Below are 25,944 nucleotides of genomic sequence, written 5' to 3'. Positions count from 1 at the left end.
TAGGATTTTCTATTCATATAATATAATTTTTAGTTCGCATTTGCTAAAACCTTCTCTTTGAAAATTATTATGCATAAGTAAATTATTGTATCTTTCACAAGTATTATTTATATAGTATCATTATATTTTCCTTCAAAATCTTAATAACCTTTATAAATTTTATTTTAAAATAGCATTTAAAGACATCTTTCATGCAACTTATTATTTTTGTAAATCCTATTTTTAACAACATTATTACATTTTTCTTCAAACTTTAGCAATATGAGTAAGTCATTTTTTAGCTTTAATTAATTAACCTAAGTTTGGCCGGATAACCGTAAGTTAACGGATCCTAGAGGATGCCTAACCCCTTCCCTTTAGGATAATATAGAACCCTTACCTAGAATCACACTGGTTAAGCAGACTATTAACGGAGGTTAGTTTTACCTTAAGTTAATAATTAGGTGCCCTAATTCACCTTAGAATTAATTAGGTGGCGACTCCTTAAAATCAATTAATAGGAATCATCAATATGTTGTACCTTAATTTAACCCGTTTAAAATGGGGTATAACAGTAAGTATACCGCCTACTGAGAAGTTATTCATAGGAGGAGATTTCAATGGGCACATTGGGTCTGTTTCGAGGGGTTATGACGAGGTGCATGGAGGATTTGGCTTCGGGGACGGGGAATGGTGGAGGAGTCTCACTCTGGATTTCGCAAAGGCTTTTGGATTGGTGGTAGCCAACTCGAGTTTTTCGAAGAAGGAGGAGCACTTGGTAACCTTTCGTAGCTCAGTGGCTGCGACGCAAATAGACTTCTTGCTTTTTAGAAAAGTTGATAAAGGCCTCTGTAAGGATTACAAGGTCATACCGAGTGAGAATCTTACGACCCAACATAAGTTATTGGTGATGGATTTGGAGGGAAGAAGGAAGAAGAAGAAGAAGGTTGTGGATGACCGACCGAGGATTAGGTGGGGGAATTTGACTCCGTCTAGTGCCCTAGAGATGGGGGAGAAGTTGATGGCTATGGGAGCGTGGGATAGTAGGGGGATGCGAGCAGTATGTGGGATAGGACGGCCAGCTGCATTCGGGAAGCAGCTAGAGAGGTATTGGGGGTCTCACGAGGCCGCCGTGGTGGGCACCGAGGGGATTGGTGGTGGAATGGAGAAGTCCAAGGGAAGGTAGAAGCAAAGAAGCAGGCATATATGAAGCTGGTAGATAGCAAGGATGATGAAGAGAAGCGGACGAATAGGGAAAAGTATAAGATGGCGAGAAAGGAGGCGAAGTTGGCAGTTTCGGCAGCTAAAACGGCAGCCTTTGAACGCCTTTATGCAGAACTAGAGGACAGAGGTGGGGATAAGAAGCTATTTAAGCTCGCCAAGGCGAGAGAGAGAGAGAGGCACGCGACTTGGATCAAGTGAAGTGCATCAAGGACGAGGATGGCCAAGTGTTGGTACAGGAAGCCCGCATTAGACAGAGATGACAGTCATACTTTCATGAACTCTTGAACGAAGGAGCGGACAAAGACATTGTGTTGGGAGACTTGGAGCACTCTGATAGGCGTCGCGACTTTGGTTATTGTAGGAGTATAAAGGTTGAGGAGGTTAAGAGAGCTGTTCGTAGGATGCGCAGGGGAAAGAGCGACCGGACCCGACGAGATTCTTGGAGAATTTTGGAAGAATGCAGGCAGGGTAGGCTTGGAGTGGCTGACTAGATTGTTTAATGTCATTTTCAAGACAGCGAAGATGCCGGAAGAATGGAGATGGAGTACAATGATTCCCGTGTACAAGAACAAGGGAGACATTCAAAGGCAACAACTATAGAGGTATCAAGTTTGCTAAGTCACACTATGAAAGTGTGGGAAAGGGTGGTGGAAATGAGGGTGAGGAGAGGTGTGTCTATTTCGGAGAACCAGTTTGGTTTCATGCCGGGGCGCTCGACTACAGAAGCCATTCATATTGTAAGGAGATTGGTGGAGCAGTATAGGGAGCGGAAGAGGGACTTGCACATGGTATTCATTGGCCTAGAAAAGGCCTACGACAAGGTGCCAAGAGAGGTCCTATGGAGATGCTTGGAGGCTAAAGGTGTACTGTGGTGTACATTAGAGCGATAAAGGACATGTATGATGGAGCTAAGACCGGAGTAAGGACGGTAGGAGGAGACTCGGAGCACTTTGTTCGATGGGGTTGCATCGGGGATCGGCTCTTAGCCGTTTCTATTCGCCTTGGTGATGGATGAATTGACGCGACAGATACAAGGCGAGGTGCCTTGGTGTATGTTGTTCGCAGATGACATAGTCCTAATTGACGAGACTCGCAACGGAGTTAACGATAAGCTGGAGGGCTGGAGACAGACGTTGGAGTCTAAAGGATTTAAATTGAGTAGGACCAAGACAGAATACTTGGAGTGCAGGTTCAGTGGCGTACCGCGTGAGGGGGATGAGGAAGTGAGGCTTGGTACCCAGGCCATTCAAAAGAAAGGAAGTTTCAAGTATCTTGGGTTTATTATACAGGAAGATGGGGTTATCGACGACGATGTTTCACATCGTATTGGTGCAGGGTGGATGAAATGGAGACTCGCCTCCGGAGTGCTGTGTGATAAGAAAATGCCTCCAAAACTTAAAGGCAAGTTCTACAAAGTAGTGGTTAGACCGACTTTATTGTACGGAGCGGAGTGTTGGCCAGTCAAGAAATGCCACATTTAGAAGATGAAAGTCGCGGAAATGCGAATCTTTGCGGTGGATGTGTGGACAAACTAGGAGAGATAGAATTAGGAATGAAGATATCCGAGACAAGGTGGGAGTGGCATCGGTGGAGGACAAGATGCGGGAAGCGAGGCTGAGATGGTTTGGGCATGTGAAGAGGAGAGACAGAGATGCTCCAGTGCGGAGGTGTGAGAGGTTGGCTATGGATGGTTTCAGGAGAGGTAAAGGGAGGCCGAAGAAGTATTGGGGAGAGGTGATTAGACAGGATATGGCACAGTTTCGGCTCACCGAGGACATGACCTTAGATAGGAGGTTGTGGAGGACTCAGATTAGGATAGAAGGCTAGGTGGCTTACCCTTTCACCATAGTAGTTGCAGTTTCGCTCATTTGTTTATTGCCTTTTGGTTTATGCATCTGATTGCTGCTTATATTTGTTGGGCCGTTGTACTTTGATTATTTTATTCATCTATAGTAGTTAATACTCCTTTCTTCCCGGACTGTTCTACCATGACTTTCTCGCTTTTGGTATTCGTGTTATCATATTGTTTTCGATATGCTTGGCCCTATCTGACCTTTTGTCTTGTTTTCCTCTTGTCTTCCTCTCTTCTCCTCTCTTGAGCCGAGGGTCTTTCGGAAACAGCCGCCCTACCTTTCAAGGTGGGGGTTAGGTCTGCGTACACTCTACCCTCCCCAGACCCCACATGGTGGGACTATACTGGGCTTGTTGTTGTTGTTTCTAATATCGACCAACAGGGTACATGGGTGCATAGCTCTACCCATCAAGCTGGCTTAGGAAGACAACAAAAAACCACTTAGTGTGTTTGGTACAAAGAAAGTTATTTTCCTTAGAAAATGCTTTTCGTGTTTGGTTGGGGTTAAAAAATAATTTTGAGAAAGAATATCTATTAAAATTTAATTATAATATTAGCAAATTGAGGAGTGTTTGATGAAATTGTTGAGTAAACAATTAATTATAACATCTAAAAAGTGGTAGCTGTGGTAAGTAACATGAAGTTAAAAGTCAAGACAGGCCTACGAAAAATGACTTGCAGCATAATTGAGGGGAGTAATTTTTTTCATTTTGATGGAAGCGTAGTTTATAATTAAGTGGTTGTTTGTTTACTAGGATAGAGGAGGATAATCTTGTAAATGTAGGATTATTTTACCTTATGCTTAGTTAATTTTTTATTTCGACGCAGTAGTCTCACGATTTTTTATACTACATTTGTTGAATTATTTTATACCACACTCAAGATAAGATAAAATTCCAGGATTACTAGTCCCAGTATAAATATTAAAATAACACATTTGCCCTTTCTCCAAAGCGCTTCTCCTAAAAAATATTTAAGAAAGCAAAGATTTAAATAGAAATTTATCTTTTGTAAAACTAAATACTAGTATATTTTTATAGTAGTATAACTGGTATATCCCATTTTTAGTAATGAACCAATAATCTCGTTATTCTTTAATCATGTATGATGATTTTTACATTGTAACCCCAGTATAGCTTGTTTCCAAACGAAATTAACCTTTAATGTTTTCTTTTTTTATCACTACTAGAATTTAAATCCTGGTCTTAGGACCTTTCCCATTCAGTCAGCTAGCATTATGTACCACCCTTGGGTGTCAACATCTTATTTTGTTACTTCAAAGTCAAACAAAATTTTCTTTCACCAAATATCAGTTTTAACTAATGTATTTATCTTCAAAGATGCAAAACTAAATGCATAAATTACCCCCTAAACTTGTCCAGAAAATTCACTTACAAAGTTAAACTTTAGGGGCGTCTCTTTACCCCATATTCTTATTCAGAGTGCAATTAATGCCTCATATTCGGGTAAAAGAACACTTGTAAAGTTTAAGTGTGTAAGTGAGTTTTTAGGACAAATTTAATGGGTAATTTATGCATTAAATGCCTCATTTTCAGATCACAAATTTAATTAGCAAATCGTTTTTATTTTATAAATCGGCCATTTAGCGGAATAATTTCGAATTCAGTGCATACTTATCAATGCATTTGTTATGTTCTATATGTATGCAGTGTTACATAAGCCGTCAGGGCCATACGCTACTTCTGAATTTGAGCATTCTTCAATCCCTGCAACTGTGAAGAAGATATTTAAGTTGGATGACTTCCTAACTCAACGTGATGCATGGGCTGGCACCTTTGACACTCTCATAACCAGAACTACTCCAAGAACAGACTGTCCTGGTAATTTTTCTTCCTCTTCCTGAATTGCTTTTAGATGAGATGGTCAAACACTTTAACATGGTATAAAGCAGGCAGAGGTCTTGCGATCAATTACACCACCACCAATCAAAATGAATTTCCACGTGCTTGGCCCATAAAAAAATAATCAGGTCCACACGTGAGAGAGTGCATTAAAAATATAATTAAATAAATAAAATGTCTTTCTCAGAATAACTTAAGCTTTTAGATGAGATGTCACGCACCTCAATAGTCATTTAACTTGGGTGACTTCCTAACAATACGTGAAATTAGTTATTCTTGTTTCTCCCTAAATTAAATATCTAGTTTATGAACAATTGTAAAGTAGTTTTCTTTAATGTAGTATCCATTAGGTACATGCTCTTATCATTTTTTTAGTTCCTTTATTTTTTTAGATCAATCTGGTGAAGTTGATTAACTTCCTCATTTCATTTTGACTAACAGCATGCAATTGCATTTATCTAACGAGTCGGGAGTTATGTATATTGATTACAAATTTATATATGTAATTAAATCGGGTATAATTATCATTAACACATTATTTGCCAAAGCTCGAGCCAATTCCTGACCAAAAATTACAAATTAACTATTTATGTTTTTATAGTTATTGTGTTATCAGTCGCAAGCTTAAGATGCACAACATTAATTTAGTTTTAGGCTGAACCCATCAGGAGACACCTGTGTTTGACAGCATCTTTCACTTAGACACTTCAACTAAGACTTGTACTTATTGAACACTCATATTACATAGAAGTTGTTCCAATTTGACACTTTTTTAATAATCAGGTAAAATTACAAAGTGTATGTAATATAAGGCTGGCCAGTGGGCCGGGACCCGATCCCTCCCCGGCCCATCCCGAATCCCGACCCGGCCCACCCTTTTCACTGGGAAAATAGGGGATGGGGATTGCAGCTAGGCGGGTTCGACTCGGGATGGGACCAGAGCTTGTCCGGCATGACCCGATCCTGCTAGACCCGCTCCAATCTCGACCCGCACCGGCCTGAGCCCATCCCGTCCCGACCCTTACATTTTTAAATTGTAAAATTAATTATGGGGTGAGGGAGGCTCGGATACATGACTCAGGAGCACTCACCTGCACTTCTACCAACTCGGCCACAATGCTTTTCATTAAGGAAACTACACATAATAATAAAATAGTTAACACAATTATTTTCTTTTTAAAATTTGCCTGAAAATAGCCGTTGCACAAACGGCCATTTGCAATTCTAGCAGTTGACAACGGCTATAAACTGCCACTTTGGCCCCCCAAACACTCCCCAAAACCCCCCTACCACCTTAATAATTAATTTTAACCCCCAAGTTAGTATATTTACGTTTTAACCCTATTTCCCAACTAATATAAATACCTTCTCTTCTTCTCATTTTTCTCACAAAAAATCCTACCATCTCTCCAATCTCTCTCTCTCTCTAAGTCTAAATTGCAAACTAAATATTATTTTTTATTTGTTAATTGCTTTTAGAGATCGGAAATTGGGAGTGAAGTTAGCAGCTAGCTTAAGGATCATCGATTAATATACTTGCGGGTGACGTGACATGACCACTAATTAAAAGAGGACATGTGGCATTTAGGTGCAAAACAACAATTTTAAAAAATCTTGTACGAATAAAGAAAAGAAAAACTATTTTTCCAGCAATAAAAAAAAAAATAAGAATACTTATTTTCTAAACCCCACCCCTTTTTCCCCGGCGGCGCCCTTAAGCCCATTTTTTTTCTTTCTCCTTCTCTCTTTTTCTAGAACTCTTCTTCCACTGTGCTTTGTCTCTCCCCGCTACTTTCTCATCCTGGAGGATACTCTATTAGCGTGACTCTTCAGAGTCTCACTTGTATCTTAAATTCCTTTTATTCTTTTTCTTTAATAACCTTTCCCTGCAGAGAATTTCCAAATTAATTGAACACTTTTCATTGATCCGTTGTTTCCAATCATTTTTTGGCTGAACTTTTTTTTAAGACATAAGATTATTTTTTTATTTTGATTTATACAAAAAGGCCACATATTCTTAGAGAATGGTGGCGCTCTTCATTTTTTCCGGTGATTAAGATAGCAATGGTGGAAGATATGTTAATGGTAGAATATTAAGTAGAGAAGAAAGAGAAAAAGAATAAAGAAGAAGAAGAAATAAAAAGAAAAGAAAAACGAAAGATCTATATTTTGGGCTTTCCACACGCTTGTTTTGTGTGAAAATCACGCAAGTTGCCATGTCAGCGAAAAGTGTCTAAATGGCACAGTCGACCTCTACTTCAGGTGTCTAAATGGTACAAGTCTTAATTGAGGTATCTACGTGAAAATGCTGCCAACCACAAGTGTCTCCCGATGGGTTCAACCTTAGTTTGAGGAAGTTAGAATTACAAAACCTATTGTTTAAGGATTTGAGCTGGATGTTTTATATTCTTTGATTGATATGGTACCAAAGCTAACTTTTGGTAAGCACATTTTCACTTGTAAGTCTGTGTTAGTCCAAGATAGAATTACACATGATAAGTGTTGACAGGGGCGTCTCAACGAGATTGGTGGCCTAAAGCCAAACCACAATAAGGGGCCTTAAGTTTATTAACAAAAGTTTTTATTTCTTAACTGTATTTAATTTTTTGTATGTTCGAACCATATCGCACGTTGTTGGATCATTCACTTGGTGATCTGCTAGCTCCAACCAGTAGGGATATCTCGACATCTACTCAAGATGACTTACATAATATTTTTATAAGAGAAACTCACGATGATATTCTTTTTATAAATTCTCATGTTCTAATAATCTCACTTTTTTTTACCACCACGTATGTCAATACAATTTCATACATTTGTAATAGTTTAAGTAGATCTATTTTACTTGAAGAACAAATGACTTGATCCGCTATTTATTAGCAAAAAAATCAATTCTAAATAATAAGAGTACTACAAAAGACTTGATTTTAATTATTAATATCGTCATCAAATTATTCATTTTCATACCTACATGTTTGTTATGAAATTTGGGTTGTTTATTTGAAATACCTATATCATATTTCAAGGAATTTTTAATACCTTTTTATTAACAATATTTTTAATAACAACAACATGCCTAGTGTGGTCCTACAACTGAGGTCTGGGGAGGGTAAGATGTATGCCAACCTTACCCCTACCTTTATGGGGCAGGGAAGCTGTTTCCAATAGACCCTCGGCTCGAAAAAAAAGACAGGATTGTGACAACAAATATCAAGGTAAAAAGCATGGTATCAAGAGAAATATGGCAACAAATATAACACGATAATAAGAAATGAGGTAATAGATAGTAATCACATTAAAGAAACGAAACTACACGGCTACTACCTAATACTACTGCTACGGTGACCACTAGGCTACCTACTAACCCTCTAGCCTAATCCTCAACCTTCACACCTTTCTATCTAGGGTTATGTCTTCAGTAAGTTGTAGTTGTGCCATGTCCTGTCTAATCATCTCCCCCAGTTCTTTTTCGGACTACCTCTACCTCTCCTAACTCCTATTATAGCCAGCCTCTCACACCTCCTTACTGGCGCATCGATACACCTTTTCTTCACATACCCAAACCATCTTAGTCTCGCCTCCTTTATCTTCTTAGCCACGGGAGCCACTTCCACCTCGTATAACTTCGTTCCTAATGATATCCCTCCTAGTATGTCCATACGTCCATCTGAGCATCCTCATCTCGGCTACACTTATTTTCTGAACATGAGTGTTCTTGACTGGCCAACACTTTACCCCATAAAACATGGTCGGTCTAACCACCACTCTGTAGAATTTACCTTTAAGCCTTGGCGACACATTCTTATTGCAGTACCCCAGATGCGAGCCTCTATTTCACCCACGCCGCCCCAATGCGATGAGCGATATCATCATCATTCTCCCCATTGCTTTGTAATTATGGACTCAAGATACTTGAAACTATTTTTCTTGGGTAAGACTTGTGCATCGAGCTTCACTTCCGCATCCTGCCTCCTGTGTTACGACAGTGAACTTGCACTTTAGACACTTTGTCTTAGTCCTGCTTAACCAGCACCCTTTAGACTGTAGAGTCTGTCGCCATACGTCCAACCTATTGTTAACTCCTGCGTGCGTCTCGTCAATCAGTACTATGTCATCTGCTAATAACATACACAACGGAACCTCTCGTTGAATATGTCGTGTCAGTTCATTCATCACTAAAGCGAATAGGAACGGGCTAAGGGCTAATCCTTCGTGCAACCCCATCATGACCAAGAAGTGTTCTGAGTCACCCCCCACTGTCCTAACCCGGGTCTTGGCTCCATCATACATGTCCTTAATCACTCTGATGTAAGCCACGGGTACACCTTTAGACTCCAAACATCTCCAAAGGACCTCTCTAGGGACTTTATCGTACGCCTTTTCCTGGTCAATGAGCACCATGTGTAAGTTTGCTCTTCCCATCTCTATACTGCTCCAAAAATCTCCTTATTAACTATATTTTTATTATATATAAATAATATAAGTATAAAATAACAAAATTTGGGGCCTTCAATTATGGGGGGCCTAAGGCAATTGCCTTAGCGGCCTCACCCTAGAGCTGGCATTGAGTGTTGAATCATATTTATCCAGTATCAGGCATTATAAGGACACCAGAGGAATTTCTTGAGATTTTTGGCATTGCCTATTTTTCTGATAGGAGGATACTTACATAAATATATCCTTTCGCCATCTAGCTTACCAAACATGGCCGAAGTATACACTACCTATACACTTCGGCTGTATAGGTAGTGTATAGGTGTGTATAGATGTGTATTATATGTGTATAGGTATGTATTTCATATGTATAGATATCTATAGTACATGTATATTTAGTATAAACTGTGCACTACCTATATATACACTGTGTACATATTTTACAAAATAAGATGGTCGAATGGTATTTGTCTGAGTAACTTGCTGTCCTACTTATGATTGCAGAAACTTTAGCAGAGCCAGTACGATTGAGAGAGGCAGAAGCAAAAGAAGATGCAAAGTTAACAGAGTATCAAGCAGAAATGGTACAAATGTCAGCAGTATTATGTGGTGACCATGTGAAGAACTCTTATCCACACAAATTAGTGGAGGAACTGAATGTTGCTAAAGCAGCTGATTATGTTCATAATGCATTCAAGAAATTCTTGGATGAAGCTGAAAATGCCATACAAAGTGGTGGACATGACTTTACTATCTTAATACCAACAGAATTATCAGCTGAGAGAGCTCCAAGAAAATCCAAATCCTTCGTTTCCAAGTTTTTTTCTTGTATAGTTTGTGATCAGTGACGATGCTCTTACAATTTCGTACTTACTCTTAATAAATTCTTCAACACCTCACATGTAAAGGAATAAGTTTGCTCTTAGCAAGAGGGTTGGAACTAAATTTCCATTTTGCTTCTCAGGTTGCATGTACTCCTATGAAGGTGTAGACCTTTTTTTCTTCTTCTTATAACCGGCATCTAAGATGCAAAATTGTATAATAGAGGCAGCAAGCTCAGCTGCATCTCAAACACAAACTTAACTACTTAATCTATAGTCTTGTGTTGCAATTTCAAATGCTAGATTGATTATAAAACTGCAATAGGTTGCACTCTTGACATGTTCCTCTCATCTGTGGTTAAGATAAGTTAAAAAATAATTTGGAAAATGGGAACTTAAATAAAAAAGCAAGTTCCAAAATTGCATAACTCAACTGCGGAAGTGTCCATAATAAGCTGAGAGAGAAAAGGCCCAAAATCATACACTATCTTTGAGTTTAGATTCAAAATCATCCAAATAGTTTGAAGTGGAGCACTAATAATACACAATGTTTGCAAAAGTGGTGCACTTTTGCACACAACCCAAACGGCTGGTTAAGTTTTAACGGATCTGTTGTCATCTGCTCATCACATCACCACTTCACCAAGCAAAATAAAATGTTCAATCTACCGTTACCCACTCGTAATGTGTTATTTGCGTCATAACCTCAACGGATATACATTAATTATCTAAGCCACATGCAGTGAGGTTTCAGAACAATTAGTTTCTGGAGAATCACGAGCAGCTCCTACTTTGAATCAAATTAAATATACCATGTGAATATATAGGCATATAAAATGGAAGCAAAAGGTTGTGAGAATTGAGAACTGAAAAAAAAAAAGGATGAAGAAGAAATAGAGACTGGGCAGAAAAGGCAGAGGATTAAAATGCTCACTTCTTATGAGACAATGTGTTTATGACTACTAATTTAGGTTTATACCAAAATTGCTGCTTGGGAAACTTAGGAGCAAGACGCTTTTGTTTGTTGGAGACACGTTGATCAATAAAAACCAATGGGAATCCAGCGTTTCTTTGGCCCAATCCGTTTTCCTTTTGGCTAAAAATGTTTAAACAGAACTGGTTCTTCATTAATTTTCAAGATATATATTTAATTTATTTTTTCCCTTTGTATATGTAAAATTAATACTTCATCTGTAAAATTAATACTTCATCTGTCCCAATTTATGTGACACAATTCGGAATTTGAGAGTTAAATCTTTTAGTTTGGTTGTGAATTCGGACAAATTTTTAAGTTTTTTAAAATAAAATTAATATATTTGGAAGCTACGTAAAAAAGTACTATATAATTTTAATAATTAATAATTCAAAATTTTTAAAAGACATACGAATAAATTACGGTCAAATAAAGGCTCGTTTGAATCTCAATCCGAAATATGTCACATCAATTGGGGACGGAAGGACTACTCATTTTTTGTTTTTTTGGTGAAGTGGTCATGTGATGAGCAGATGAAAACAAATATGCTAAAACTTAACCGGCCGTTTGGGTTGTGTGCAAAAGTGCACCACTTTTGCAAATATGGTGTATTATTAGTGCTCCACTTGAAACTATATGGATGATTTTGAACCTAAGCCCAAAGATAATGTATGATTTTGGGCCTTTTCTCTAAGCTGAGATGAACAGACATTCCAACAAAGGTTTTCCTTTAGTGTTTGTGTCCGCCACCCAAAATGTTGAAATATCTTCTGCCATAATCACAGTCATCATCTGTACAGTTCTGTCTTATATATCAAAAGCATCACTACTCTTTATGATTCTCCTTCTATTTTCAGGTATATATAAACTATGTCCAAAATGCAGTCTAATAAATCTCATACAGGCAAACCATCTTTTGTACTAGTAATACACTAACAAATGCTCGCTAATTTTGACTTTGGCTCGACTTCCCGTTGAGAATCCCTCACGGACGAGCCAAATTCCAATGGGACGTCTGTCTAGAAATCAGCGGTTTCTCAATAGATGCCGTCCAAATTTGGCTCGTCGATAAGTTTCCAACGGATTATCCGTTTTAAGGACGAGCCAAGTTTCAATGGATTACCCCCGAACTTGGCAGTTTGATAGTCGTGTCCCTTAGACTCTGATGAGGCAAATGACGAGAATACACACTCTTTCAAGTGCGTGAATTGAAAAAAATAAAACAATTAAATTCTAACTGGGGTATTTAGTTTTCAGCTGTTAATTGCCCCTTAGTCATATAAAAGTACGGAAAAGGGCCAAAATTACCCCTGAACTTTGAAAAATAGTTAAATCATAATGCTTCGTTATCTTTGAAATAATTATACCCTTACAGTTATACTATGGGGTCAATTATACCCTTCTGTCTAACTGTTGCCACGTGGCATCATCCTAGCCCTTCAAAATTATTTTACCCTCAAATAATTTTTTACTCACTAAAATAACTCAATCCGACCCGATTTTTTTTTTCCAGCAAAAATAATAAGGAATTATTTTTATATTTTTTTTGGAAAAATTATCCGTATTATTTTTGCTGAAAAAAAAAATTCGGGTCGGATTGAGTTATTTTAGTGAGTAAAAAATTATTTGAGGGTAAAATAATTTTGAAGGGCTAGGATGATGCCACGTAAAACGATTAGACGGAAGGGTATAATTGACCCCATAGTATAACTGTAAGGGTATAATTGACCCTAAAGTATAACGAAGGGTATGAATGAACTATTTTTCAAAGTTCAAGGGTAATTTTGGCCCTTTTCCGTATAAAAGTATCTATTTGTTTCAAATTTGTATTTCTTCTTGTTACAATGAATCTTGAGCTCAACACCTCTATTCTTGCTGTGATAACAACCAGGTCAAGCTATCATTAGCAAGTAAAAATGATATACTTCTTGGATCAATTTGGACATTGAGCATATATATCATATAGTTTTTTTTTTTTTTTTTTTTTTTTTTTTTTTTTTAACGGGGTAAGATCCACCTAAGTGAGTAGCCTTAACCGGATGTGTCTGGTAAGAGGTAAAGCCCGAAGGCTGTTCCTGTCCCTGTCAGGGGAGATTGCAACCATTTCTCCTTTCAACGAACACTATATATCGTATGATTGCGTAATCATACTTGGGGTTCTTTTTTCTGATTTTTCTTTGCCAATCTGATTTTTCTTTGCCAATCATACTGCAGTTACCTTACATGGAGCTGAATCAGTATCATGACAATTAACAATAAATTTGATCCTAAAATGCAAATTATAAAACCAGAATTATCTTAAAGAATATTTGGTTCTCCGCAAATTTCAACTTGTGGGATTACACTGACTATGTTATTGTTGTTACACAAATTTCAACTTCCTTTCCTGATATATAGGGTTTTCATTTCCTCATCCTCGGCCTCGTGCAAGAATATGAGATAATAACTCAGATGGTTACTCAACTATGCGTTGTTCACTAAGAAAGTCACTCAACTTTGTTTTTCTAGCCCCAGAGTCACTCAACTAATGATGTTTCAATCAGAAAGTCACTCAACTTTGTTTTCTAACCAGAAAGTCACTCAACTATTAGTGTTTCGCCTAGAAAGTCACTCAACTTTATTTTCTAACTAGAAAATCACTCAGCCTCTTTAAGTGATTTTTAATTATACTTTGCTGATTTTTATTAAGAGCCAAAATTGTAAGAAATAAAAAAGTACCCATTTTATTGACCCGACTAAATAAAAATTAATCATATTGTTAATCTGATAAAAATAATTACTGATTTAGTATAATAGGTTAACCTGTACTTATTGTATAGAAAAAGCTCTATTACTAATTAACTAAATATTAATTAGATTTCACAACTTGTTTGTAAGTGAATCATCTAAGTCGATCTGTTAAGTTGTGATTCAGTAATGCAATTAAAAGTCAAATACGATTTAACTCCATGAAAATGACTGAATCAATTTCTTATTATTCATTGGATATTTTGTTGTTTTTTCCTTAGTACAATGAATGTAAATTTTAGAAAGTCATCTAAGTCGATAACTATGATTGAGGAGTGCAATTGAAAGTTAAATATGATTTAATTCTATGAATATGTTTTTAAAAGGTCTTGGTCAATATATTTTTAAAAGGGTTGAGTGGGCGGGTCAATAAAATGGTTAACATGAGTACTTTTTTATTTTTTACGATTTTGACTTTAAATAAAAATCAGCAAAATATAATTAAAAATCACTTAAATAGGTTGAGTGACTTTTTAGATGAAATAACAATAACCATTTGAGATATTATCTCGCAAGAATACAATCTTTTCTTGACTTCCATCCAAGAAATAGATATTACGTCACACATGAGACACTAAATACATGTTTCTCAAACAAAAATTGAATTGTTTGCATTATATGGGAGGGATAAGACACTATTACCCCCCTGAACTATACCCGAAGTTGCTACGACACACCTTACCTTTCCCAGGGTCCTATTACCCCCCTACACGCTGATGCCCACTCTCATATGGGAGAGTGACATACACTCTCCTTGCCACATGTGTATTTATTTGTTTTCTTCTTCTTCTTTTTTTTAATTTTTTCAGCTTACGTGTCAATTTTTTTAAAAATAAAAATAAAAAACTGAATTTTCATTAAAAAAAAAGAGTTTTAAAACCCGTTTTTTTTTTAATTTGAAATTTTGATTTTTTTTAAACCCATTTAAAAAAAAAAAAACTAAACACAGGGATTAAAAAATTGAATTTTCTTTTTAAAAAATGATTTTTAAAACCCTTTTTAAAAAAAAAATTGAAAATTTGTTTTTTTTTAAAACCCGTTTTTGAAAAAGAAAAAAAAACTAAAAAATGATTTTTTTTTTAAATATGGAAAAATGGATTTGTTAAAAATATGGAAAACTTGATTATTTTTTTAAAATGTCTTAAAAAATCTTGATTTTCATGATTTCATTTTCTTAGGACACTTTTATTTTTCAAATAAAATCCGGAAAAGTGTTTTTCTTGCCAAAATGTGAAAAAAACTGAATTTTTATAAAATTTTGAAAAAATTAATTATTTTCTTAACATGTGGAAAACCCGTTTTTTAAAACTAAATGTGGAAGACTAGATTTATTTTCAAATTTTAAGAAAATGCGATTTTTAAGAAAAAAAAATTAAGTTTTCTCCTTTTTTATGTTTCTCACTCTCTCAAAGAGAGTGAAACACATTCTCCTTGCCACATCAGCGTTTAGGGGGGTAATTATTCCATTTTAAATAAGTTTAGGGGGGTAATAGGGCTCAGGAAAAGGTAAGGTGTGTCGTAGCAACTTCGGGTATAGTTCAGGGGGTAATAGTGCCTTATCCCTTATATGGGATGAGTCCAAGCAAAAATTTTAAAAAAACGACTAGATCGTAGTAGCTTTATATGCTAGGTATTTCTTTTTTACTTTTCCTTTCCACTCCACAAAAATCTTACAGCATGCCTAAGGGAGGCACAACGTTAATAACACCTTTCCTTTTCAGAAACAAAACAATACCAATATCATACTTTAGAGATGTTTTATAAATTTATTCAACATACAAATTGAACAAATCATGTGTCAGGACCCCAAATTCAAAGACTTTTTTCACCAGTGTTACTTTCTGGCTTCTGCAAAAGTTAATTCGTTCAGCTCTCAGTTTCATCATTCAACGCTGCAGTCAATAACAGAATTTGAACTCAGGCATCAGTTAGTTTGTGTCCACCAGATGCCCACTTTCAGGGCGAAGTCAGGATTTGAGTTTATGTGTAACGACTCACTAGGTCATTTTGAGTTTTTAGACTTCTTTTCCCCAAAATATCCTTCCCGTAGTTTTATTTCGGTGTTTATGACATGCGGGGATGGGCGGGGCGGTTCCTGAGGTAATCCGACGTGTTTTGGATTTGTTTTAGTGGTTTTGGAAGTTGGAAGTTTCCAAGTTAAAGAAATGAAGGCGTTTGACCGAAGTCAACACCAGGGGTAATTGTGTCATTTTTGAAGTTTAGTCTATTCTTATAGGTTCGGAATGTAATTTATGACTTAGTCGAGTCATTGGTTCGGGTCCCGAGGGATTCAAGAGTGAAGCTAATTAAGTTAGATATAGAGTTGACCACGGTGAACATCGGGTCAAGATAACCTCTTTTCGGTGTTTTGAGTACGCGAGTAGGTCCGGAACGTATTTTATGATTGAAATGCATATATGGTTTGTATTCGGGAGGTTTCGGATGAGTTTCGGGTGCTAAAACTAAGATTTTTGCAATTTCTGAATTTTCTGGCGTAACAATTTTGAAAATACCAATTATGTCCCTAAAGTTTGCCCTCAAAATTTCAGCATTCCTTCAAAACTTGAAAACACCATTTCTCTCATTTGAAGGACAAATTGGGTGATTCAAAAGGCTATCTTGGGTGAAATTTTGCAAGGATTTTAGTGGGCTTGTCAAAAGTGAGCTTCGTGATCATTTAGCACCTGATTTAGGGCCGGACAGCTGCTGTGTTTTTGTTATTTGTTTCGGGACTTTTTCTCACAAGTTTGGGAGCTCGGATTGAGGTGATTTCAAGGTATTCTTCTCGTGTTTTCTTAGGGGTAAGAATCTAAACCTTATTTCATGCTACTCCATAAATTTTGGTATATTATTTAGAGTTGACTTCATGGTTGGGTGTTGGGAAATTGAGGATTTTACCCTAGGTTGATTTTTTGGGAAAATGAGAAATTGAAGGTCAAGTTGGAGTCTTTTTTAATGGGTTATCTGGACTTAAGTTTCTTGAATTGAGGGCAAACTATTTTGAAAAGAAAATTTTCGATTTGGTTGCTGGAGTTCGGGGTCACTTTTTGGGATTTTAAAGGCTTAAGTTAAAATTATGATTTTTTTTTTAAAATTGAAAATCGAATTGAGGTCAGTTTTGAGTTATTTTCTGGATCTAGACTCTATAGGTTATGAGTAAACTGGTTTTGTAATAAAATTCCAGTTTTTCCCTTCTGGTCTCGGGGTTGACTTTTTAGGTTCGTTTTTGGGTTCCGAAAATGAAGTATAGAAATATGGGTATCCTTGGATCCGTCTAACTCCGTAGATTACTATTTTTGAATAGATTGAACTCGTTTGGTGAGTTTGGACGCGGTGAAGTTTCCGGAAGGCTTAATCTTCACGTGAATCGAGTTTAGGATTGTTCGTGAGTTATGGGACTTCAAATCTAAGGCATATTGAGACTTCTAGACCCTTTATGTGGTGTTATGTGTTGGTTAATCTAATTAAGGGGTGTAATGGGGCATTGGAAGTCCCGTACTCGTGAGGTGACGAGCACTTATGCAGGTACAGGTGTATTTGTATGTGTAATTAAAACATGAACTAATTATGAATTATGATGGAGATTATGTGTTTAGCCTTCGGGCCATGAAGATTTTTGGAAAATCCATTTAGGTTGGTATGATTGCTGTTTACTTGGGCTATGATAGCCTTGATTGACGGTGTACTTATGAATATTGATTTGAGTTGCATTCATCACTCCACACCTCGTCTACAAACTATAAAAAAGGCAAGCATACTCGATAATGACTTGTTATATGCATTTACATGGTTTACGCATATCCGATTCATACATTCATGATATTATTGGCATCAGTTTGATGAGAAACAGAAAAAGGGTCTTGAGGGCCGGATCTTTGGATATGGTACATGGAAAAAGTGATGATGATGATATTAAAACCAAGAGTTGGGACCCGATGGAAAATGATTCTAGGTGGGTATATGTCACGACCCAACCGGAGGGCCATGACGAGCACCCGGTGCTAACCCACCCGGGCACCTCTTATCGTACTCTTACATTCACATCTAGGTGAGCCACATGGCTTACTCATAATTTATATACATCAATAGTGCTAATCTCGTTGGGCAACAATGCATTTATATCATCATCAATAACAATGCCCATATCCATATACACAAGCCGACGAGGCTATCAAAATGGCATACAAAATATGAGCCGGCAAGGCTACAAGACATCTAACCATACACAACTGTCTACGAGCCTCTAAGGAGAGTATGTAACATCATATAGGCGGGATGGGACCCCTCCATGCCCATATGTATGTACACAAAAGAATAATATCAAAAGTTGTAGCTCCAGATGAAATGGAGTTCCTCTATGCAGTCTCTGAACAACTAATCTATGGATCAATCCTGTCTTCCTGTCCACTTGCGGGCATGACGCAGCGTCCACAAACAAAAGGACGTCAGTACGAATAATATACTGAGTATGTAAAGCATAATCAACATCATAGTAGAAGCATAATAGAGAACACAAGAAATAACATGAGATGGGAGAATCAGGAGGTAATAGAGTCATTTGTACCTCTAGTGGCCTTCATCATATCTACTTACTTGTCTTTCATAGAGACCTTCCATTTCTAATGCTTACTCATGTACATATATATATATATATATATATATATATATATATATATATATATATATATACATATTCGTATTCATATTTATTCCGTACCCGACCACAAGGGTTCGGTGATTCACATACCCGGCCATGGCGAGGCTCGGTGATTGTACATACCTGGCCCTACCAAGGCTCAGTGCTATCCATACCCAACTACAGTGGTGCGCGTGCGATAGGTATCATACCCGGCCATATAAGCTCGGTGTTACATAATAGTCATACATACTTAGACACATATACATAAAAGTCCATAAGAGTCATCAACATCATTACCATCATCGTTTGCGTTACATTTATCCTTAGAGGATCAACTATCGTATAAAGGGAAGCAATAGGATCGCGAAAGTATCGAGAATCTTGAGTTTTAGAAATCTTAGAGATAGAGTCACTTGGAAGACATTATGGGACTCATGAAAGAATATATATATATATATCAAAGGAACCATGCCTTAATGAAAGAAGGGTTAGCCTTACATACCTCTTTGTCTTCTTAACTATTTAACGTTCATCGTCGAAGCTTGAATAATCAACATTTAGAAGGATTCATACCATAGTTAAGCCTTAATGATACTCTTAAACCTACTAGAATAATTCATGATTTAACGAAAATTGGGCAGCATTTCCACTATTCCATCGACTTCCACTATACTACAATACAACTCCCAAACATCCACAACAACATCCACAATATCACGATCAAGTAATCACATTACATTAAGCCTTCAATATACACTTTCATATTCAACTCATACTAGCAACTTCATACCAACTTTTGCACATTTTCATAAAACGCTTCCTCATCACCATTACTACCTTCCATGACAAGATTATATTCATAAAATACTAAGAATCATGACTCAAGTTAGCTTACTACTCACAAACATCATAAAACTACGTTTAGACTTCATTTTCTACTTCCTTCTTCTACCCAAGTTTTGCTACAACCAAGCATTCTCAATAACATGAAATAAGCATAGAAACTAACCTTTTTATTCCATACGAATAAGCTTTGGAGCAGCTATCAACTTGTGCAAAACCCTAGCTACAATGCCCAAGTATTTCTTGAAATCTACCAATCCTAGGAAGGCTTCTAACACATGAACACTTGATTCTTGCTATTTGATCTTTGTAATCCCTTGGGTTTGAGTGAAATATGTTGGGAAAAGGGTTTTGGAGCTTTGGAGAGCTTGAAAGAAATGTGGGAAATGAAAAATGAGCAAGGGTCGGCCTTGTATATAAAAAGAAAATCTGATTCGACCCGATTATACGGCCAATTATACGGGCCATATAATTTATACGGTCCGTATAATCAGACCTTATAATCTTCCCAGGTTGCACGCTACTCTGGAACAAATCTACGGACCATTATACAGGCCGTATAATTTATACGGTCCGTACAAATGGCCGTACAACTGGGAATTTTCGAATTCCATTCTCGTCGACTTGTTTGACTTCCAATCCTCGTGGAACCTTCTTGGCACTTATATAACACTTCATTAACCATACAATAGGCACCATATCAGCCCCTAAAGATATTTCTAAATAAATATTAGCTCGATTATATCGGAAACCTTCCGAACACTACTTACATTTCACTTCCTTCAACAACTAAACTTCACATATTCGTATGACTCGCAATCTTATAGTATGCACCTTAAGCTGTCTAATACTTCCCTTAATCTCATAAGGGTTTCATAATCATCCTAAGCTCACACTAGCCTATTCACAAGGTAACACATCGGGAAATTTCCGAGGTGTAACAATATATGGACCTCATGAGTTCCCCATGGGTCATATGAAACCTACTGCAGGATCGTGTGTATATCGGGTGCATATGGCCATTGCATATATCACATTTCACTTGCATTACATATCATTCATAGTTATAAACTTATCGGTTATTAAGCCAGGATTGTTGATAAATTTGATGAACTTTCTGGCAATTAAGTCCAAAATTGAAATGATTATTTCCTTATGTGTCATATCATACACTTGCATATGGTTGGCTCAGGTTGCACGCCCGCAACAAATTATACTATGGTTGGATCGAGTTGCACGCCTGCAACAGGTCAGTTTGGTGTGTTGGAAAGATGGAACCTTTATGATGATACTTGTTCTAAAGGATAAAAAGACTGAATTTTAACTAAAGTATTGCCTTAAATAATGTAAAGGCCGAGTTTATATGAATATATGTTCCTTAATTGATGCAAGGGTTGGATATTTATGAGTAAACTTGCTTAATTTGATAAGAAAGTGGGTACACGTGCTTTCCGTACTCACTCTACACTTGCGGCACCTTTTGTATGAAGGTTCAGATTCGGGCACGAGTAGAGGACGAAATCCCGTTGGTTGTTGCGGCGTTCTATCATGGAGTCTATGATGAATTGATGATGCTTCCACAGACCCAGACTACCTCTTATCTTTATTTTCTGTTTTATTTCATCTCAGACAGTGTTTAAGTAGTATTTCAAGACTTTTAATTGTATTAGTCACTCTTGTACTTATGACTTCCAGGTCTTGGGAAGGCATTTGACTTAGACGTGTTTATAATTAAGTTATTAAGACCATTTCCATACTTTCACTTTATTCTTTGGCTTGGATTGACTTGGGGTTCGCCTACGAGTTTAGGGTAGGTGCCCTCACAGCATAAACAGGATTTGGGTTGTGACAATTTGATGTCAGAGCACTATGTTCACTGATATGCTCAAATTACACCTACTAAATGGCGTAAAGTGGATGTTGTCAAATATAGTAACGCAAATGTTCACTGATATGCTCAAATTACACCTACTAAATGGCGTAAAGTGGATGTTGTCAAATATAGTAACGCAACTAGGTTGGGGTCGAATTCCACAGGGAATAAGGTGTGAAAAAGTTACTATTATAGTGAAGTACTTGTGGTCTAGTTTCGTATTCCAGTAAGTTTGTAAAAGACTTTTGTGTTGACTAGCCATGTTGATTTGATTGTAACTAATTGGAATAAAGAAAGAATAAAGAAACCAAGATTGTGTCCCCGTTAGATCAGATATGGTGCTATAGTGTTCCCAAGATATACTTCTAATGGATTGTTGTATATATGCACTTAATCTCTAATCGACTTCCTAATATTTCCCAATAGTTATAAAGTATTTCCTTTTATGATTTTCCTAAATATAAAAGAGTTGAATTCAAGAACGATTAATTCAAGTAAACTCTACTTATTCCTAAGTGAGTCTATCAAACGAGGGTTAACGCCCCGAGTTCTTGTTATTTATTCCTACCAACCCTAACTCACTTTCCCAAGCAAAGCAAATGTTTATGGCGTTTAGTCAATGTTTGCAACCACCAACCATCATGAAAGAATATGAAATAAATAAATATCAACAACCTATTATACATATATTCAAGAGTAATTACCCTTTCACACCATACCCATCATTGGGTCCACAACCTTACTAGGAAATTTAACTACTCATATTATTAAACAAAAAACAGAATAATAAAGAAGTCATTAATGCTTACACCTGAATAAAGATGATGAAAAAGTAATATTATTGTTCTCAAATGCTCAAATAACTATGCAATATTCAATGCTAAGGAAATACGAGTCTCAAAACAGATGATATATGATCCACAAAACCCTAAACAACTATTTATAAAGGTCCAAAAAGCAAAAATTTCATTATGACAAAACTGCCCCGACGGACAAAGTATGACCTGAGCAATAAAGTACGATTGTACGGGCTCTTTCTTCAAATCTAGGTCAAGAAGTATGCCAGATTGTACGGCCCGTACAATAAATTACGGTCCGTATAATATTGTCTTTAGTGATTCTTCCATCAAAGTACGGTGTGAAGTATGGCCTGTACATAAATGTACGATCCATACCTTGTGCCCGTACGTCAACCTCTCAACTTCAGACCTTCTGTTTCGTGCCACACCAGGTCCGGTTTTATGTACTGCCCGTACAAATATGTACGGTCCGTACTTCTCCAATTTTTGGGACTTCTGGTTTTCCTTGTTTATTGTCTTTTGGTCATCAATTACCTGAAACACAACAAAAGCACATAAAAATGACACAAACTTGCTTAAAAACAAGTTAAACTTATCGTCAAAAAGCATCAATTTTGCCGTAATTCCACAACACATCAACACCACCAATTTAAAGTCTTTGCTTGTCCTTAAGCAAGTAAAACAACACACAGTCCTACAAAAACGCTCAGATATCACAAAGTAAGAATGTCTATAATGGTTTTGGCTCCGAACTACAGGCATGCATCTTTCTCACAGATAACCACCTCACTTTTTATAATCACAGACACAACACATAACTCAAAGTTGCTATGACTTACAGTGCAATTTCAAGCTATGACATCACGTTATCAAAAATATCAATGTACGTATAAATGTCGCTTCGGGTGGTCACTCCCTTTTACACATTTTCAACCCTTATGCTCTCACAAAGATCATAGAATGTCCCACACACACATGCACAAGAATAACAGGGACAGAAACAAAGAAGACTAGAAAACACTAACACTCACACTCACACTCACAAAGAAGTTCATGCACTATAAATGCAAATGCCATATGCTTGCCCTTATTTTCAATGCTGTCAACTTTGGATGATTTAGTTATGATCACACTAGGACTTTTTCTATGCTTGTAGTGTAGTCTTAGGGACGGGTAGGATGAATATTTGGGTAATAATGACTCACCCTCCTTGAACACTACACTTCTTAGACTTTATTTTTCTTTCTTTTTCTCTTTTCGATCCTTCAACCTCGGTGTGGTCTACAGCTACAACCTTTATTTCTTTCACTCCTTTTTTTTTTTGGTTTCTTTTCTTCCTTTTGTTTTTTATATTTTATGATACTTATTTGACGCAAGCATTCACATCAACCACACCAACTCTTCTTACAATGCAAAATTACACCCACCCCAAACTTAGGCTTTATGCCTCACTACCCACATCATGCGTGTCACCCCCAACTTAGGCTTTTAGCCTTAAATTCATCTTCTCAAAGTGTCAAGGAGGGAACGGGTGCAAAATGGGGAGAATTCAAATAAGGGTAAAAGTTAGTTCGCGGTTAGTTAAGAAAAAGGTCAAAATGATCAAAATGGGAGACTAGGGATTATTTATGTGAACGGGTAGGATCAAAAGGCTTGAGGTTGCAAAATCATACAAAGAAAGCATAAGATCATTTCAATAATCAAACTATCCTTAGAAATCAAGCATGACTAACAGGGCAAGTTCTAGATTGTGAATGCAGTACATGAATAAATCCTAACAACTCACACACACAACGACATAAAGATCTCTTTTGTTAAGTAAAGTATAACCTCCCAAGCCAACATTCATCACACACAATACCCCAATACTCATAAAGTCACAAAAAGAATCATACATGTCAATCACTAGCAATATCTGAGTATGCATTAAAAATTTAGAGGGGTCACTTTACTTTCAACTAACCATACCAAACATGCCATAAGTTCAAAACCACTACCTTATAAGTCACAATTACTCTATTTTAACTAAACAACCTAAACATGTCAGGTTCAATGGAAATAAAACCCCTCAGGAAAAGAACACTGGCAAATAAAAGCCGAGGGGGTTCCGAAACATATATATACAGTTACAACAAAAACCAAATAGCCCACCCTCAACCAAAATCATGCATTGTCCCCAATTCATCAATATGAGCACAAAAATGAGGGTTAAAACTACCTGGGGTGCCCTAGGCGCTCTTATCATCCCGAGGCGTCACCGCATCAGTAGTCTGAACTTGAGCCAAATTTGCAGCTGGCTGAGTGGTGTCATGTACCACTATCTGGCTAAGCTCGGGCAACTCTACCTGGGTAGTGCAAGAAAATGCACCTAGCGCACTGCTGGCTAGTCTTTGCAGAGTGACTATCTTGCAGGGAGTTATGGACGACGATCTGCATCTGCTCTTCCTCCTCTTGGTCCATCCGGGCCTTTATGAGTGTATCTATCTCCAGCACGGAGGGATCCTCAGCCTCCAATATCCCCTTTCCTCTGTCTGCCCGTGGTGAGTCATCATCCTCTACCAGACTCACCACCTACACCAATGACGAAATATCCACAGTACTTGAGACAACTTGATCCTCAGGAATTATCGGATCTCGAGTCTGTAGTGCCTGTATCTCGGACTTTAGCCGATCCAACTCAACCCAAAGACCTCCTATGTCACCACCTGGCCCTGATCTCTCTAGAGCGGCCAATATCACCTTAACTCCATTGAGCCTGTCATGGAGCAGCTGATGATCCTACTCGGTTGATGCCTTAACTTGTCCCAAGGATGCTTTGATTTCATTGATCACAAACTTCTAGAGCTGCCTTGCTATGAGCTTTGACTGCAGATTAGCCTATTCTGCTTTGATAGAAAACTCCCTGAAGTTTCTCTATTGAATGCAACTGGGTTTCGTGTTGGCTGCTGTGTGGATAAGGGCAGAACAGCCATAGAAGGTTGTCCTGTCGAAGAAGTGGGTGAAGCTGTAGAGGGCTGGACAACAGCGGTGGATGGTCTAGCATCAACAACTAGGGCCATAGCAATAGCAGGTGCATCTGTGGTAGCATCACCTGTGGCCCCGAAATATGACTCAGCTTGATTCTTCTCATGGCCTTCCGATAAATTTATAAAAGCAACCTCAATACCCTGGGTTCCTGGCGATCCTCCTCTTTGCTCTTCCTGATATCATACACATGGGAGGCTTGTATATAGTGATCCCGATAAGGAATACGCTGCACACCGCTTTCTAACATAACATGGTGATGAGGCACGAGAAATTTAAAGATGCGGCCTTCTGTGGTGCTCTCCCCAGATATCGATAGTGATCATGTCCCTAAAATTCAACTGATAATGAGACATAAGCGCTGCAACTACCATGGCTCGATCCGATGTGAGCGAATTATCATTTTGGGTCAAAATCAGTCTGAACCTTACAACACTCCACCAGAATCTTCATTTGAATGTCAGAGTTCTTTTGAAGATTTTAGCATTCATTTGTAGCCAAGACAAATCAGCCCGAGCTATTACTAAGGCCACCCACTCTTTCACAGCCTTCGATGTTCGCCTATCAACTTTGTACCAAAACTCAGATGTATTTGGTGGTGCCACATACTGATCTCCAAAGTAAAATTTGTTGACTGCTTCGCTAGAGATGTCAATTTTTGACTTTCTGGACCTCCACCTCATCTAAGGTTGGAACTGCCTGTAATTGCTGGCCCAGTTTCTGATTTTTCTTTATAGCAGAGCCATACGATGCATAAAATTCTCGAATAAGGATTGGGAAATATTCACCCGGGGGGTTGTTGAAAACTTCAAAACCATAGTGCTGCAGTGTCT

At 37.5% G+C, this 25,944-nt stretch overlaps 1 protein-coding gene and 1 non-coding gene across 2 annotated transcripts in view; one reads left to right on the top strand and one right to left on the bottom strand.

Moving 5' to 3' along the window:
* The window catches only part of LOC132054304 (non-specific phospholipase C4-like), a 16,590-nt gene extending 6,391 nt beyond the window's left edge, over window positions 1–10,199 (top strand). The window contains exons 4-5 of the mRNA XM_059446346.1: window positions 4,726–4,896; window positions 9,856–10,199. Of these exons, the coding sequence (XP_059302329.1) occupies window positions 4,726–4,896; window positions 9,856–10,199 (515 nt within the window). The remainder of the gene's footprint in view (window positions 1–4,725; window positions 4,897–9,855) is intronic.
* A 2,944-nt stretch (window positions 10,200–13,143) lies between these two features.
* LOC132055048 (U6atac minor spliceosomal RNA) lies at window positions 13,144–13,268 on the bottom strand. The gene has a single exon (XR_009414511.1). It is a non-coding gene; the product is annotated as a U6atac minor spliceosomal RNA (small nuclear RNA).
* Window positions 13,269–25,944: the final 12,676 nt, after the last annotated feature.

The sequence above is a fragment of the Lycium ferocissimum genome, chromosome 4, assembly GCF_029784015.1.
Source record: "Lycium ferocissimum isolate CSIRO_LF1 chromosome 4, AGI_CSIRO_Lferr_CH_V1, whole genome shotgun sequence".
Taxonomy (NCBI): Eukaryota; Viridiplantae; Streptophyta; class Magnoliopsida; order Solanales; family Solanaceae; genus Lycium; species Lycium ferocissimum.
This window is presented reverse-complemented; position numbering and strand designations above follow the sequence as displayed.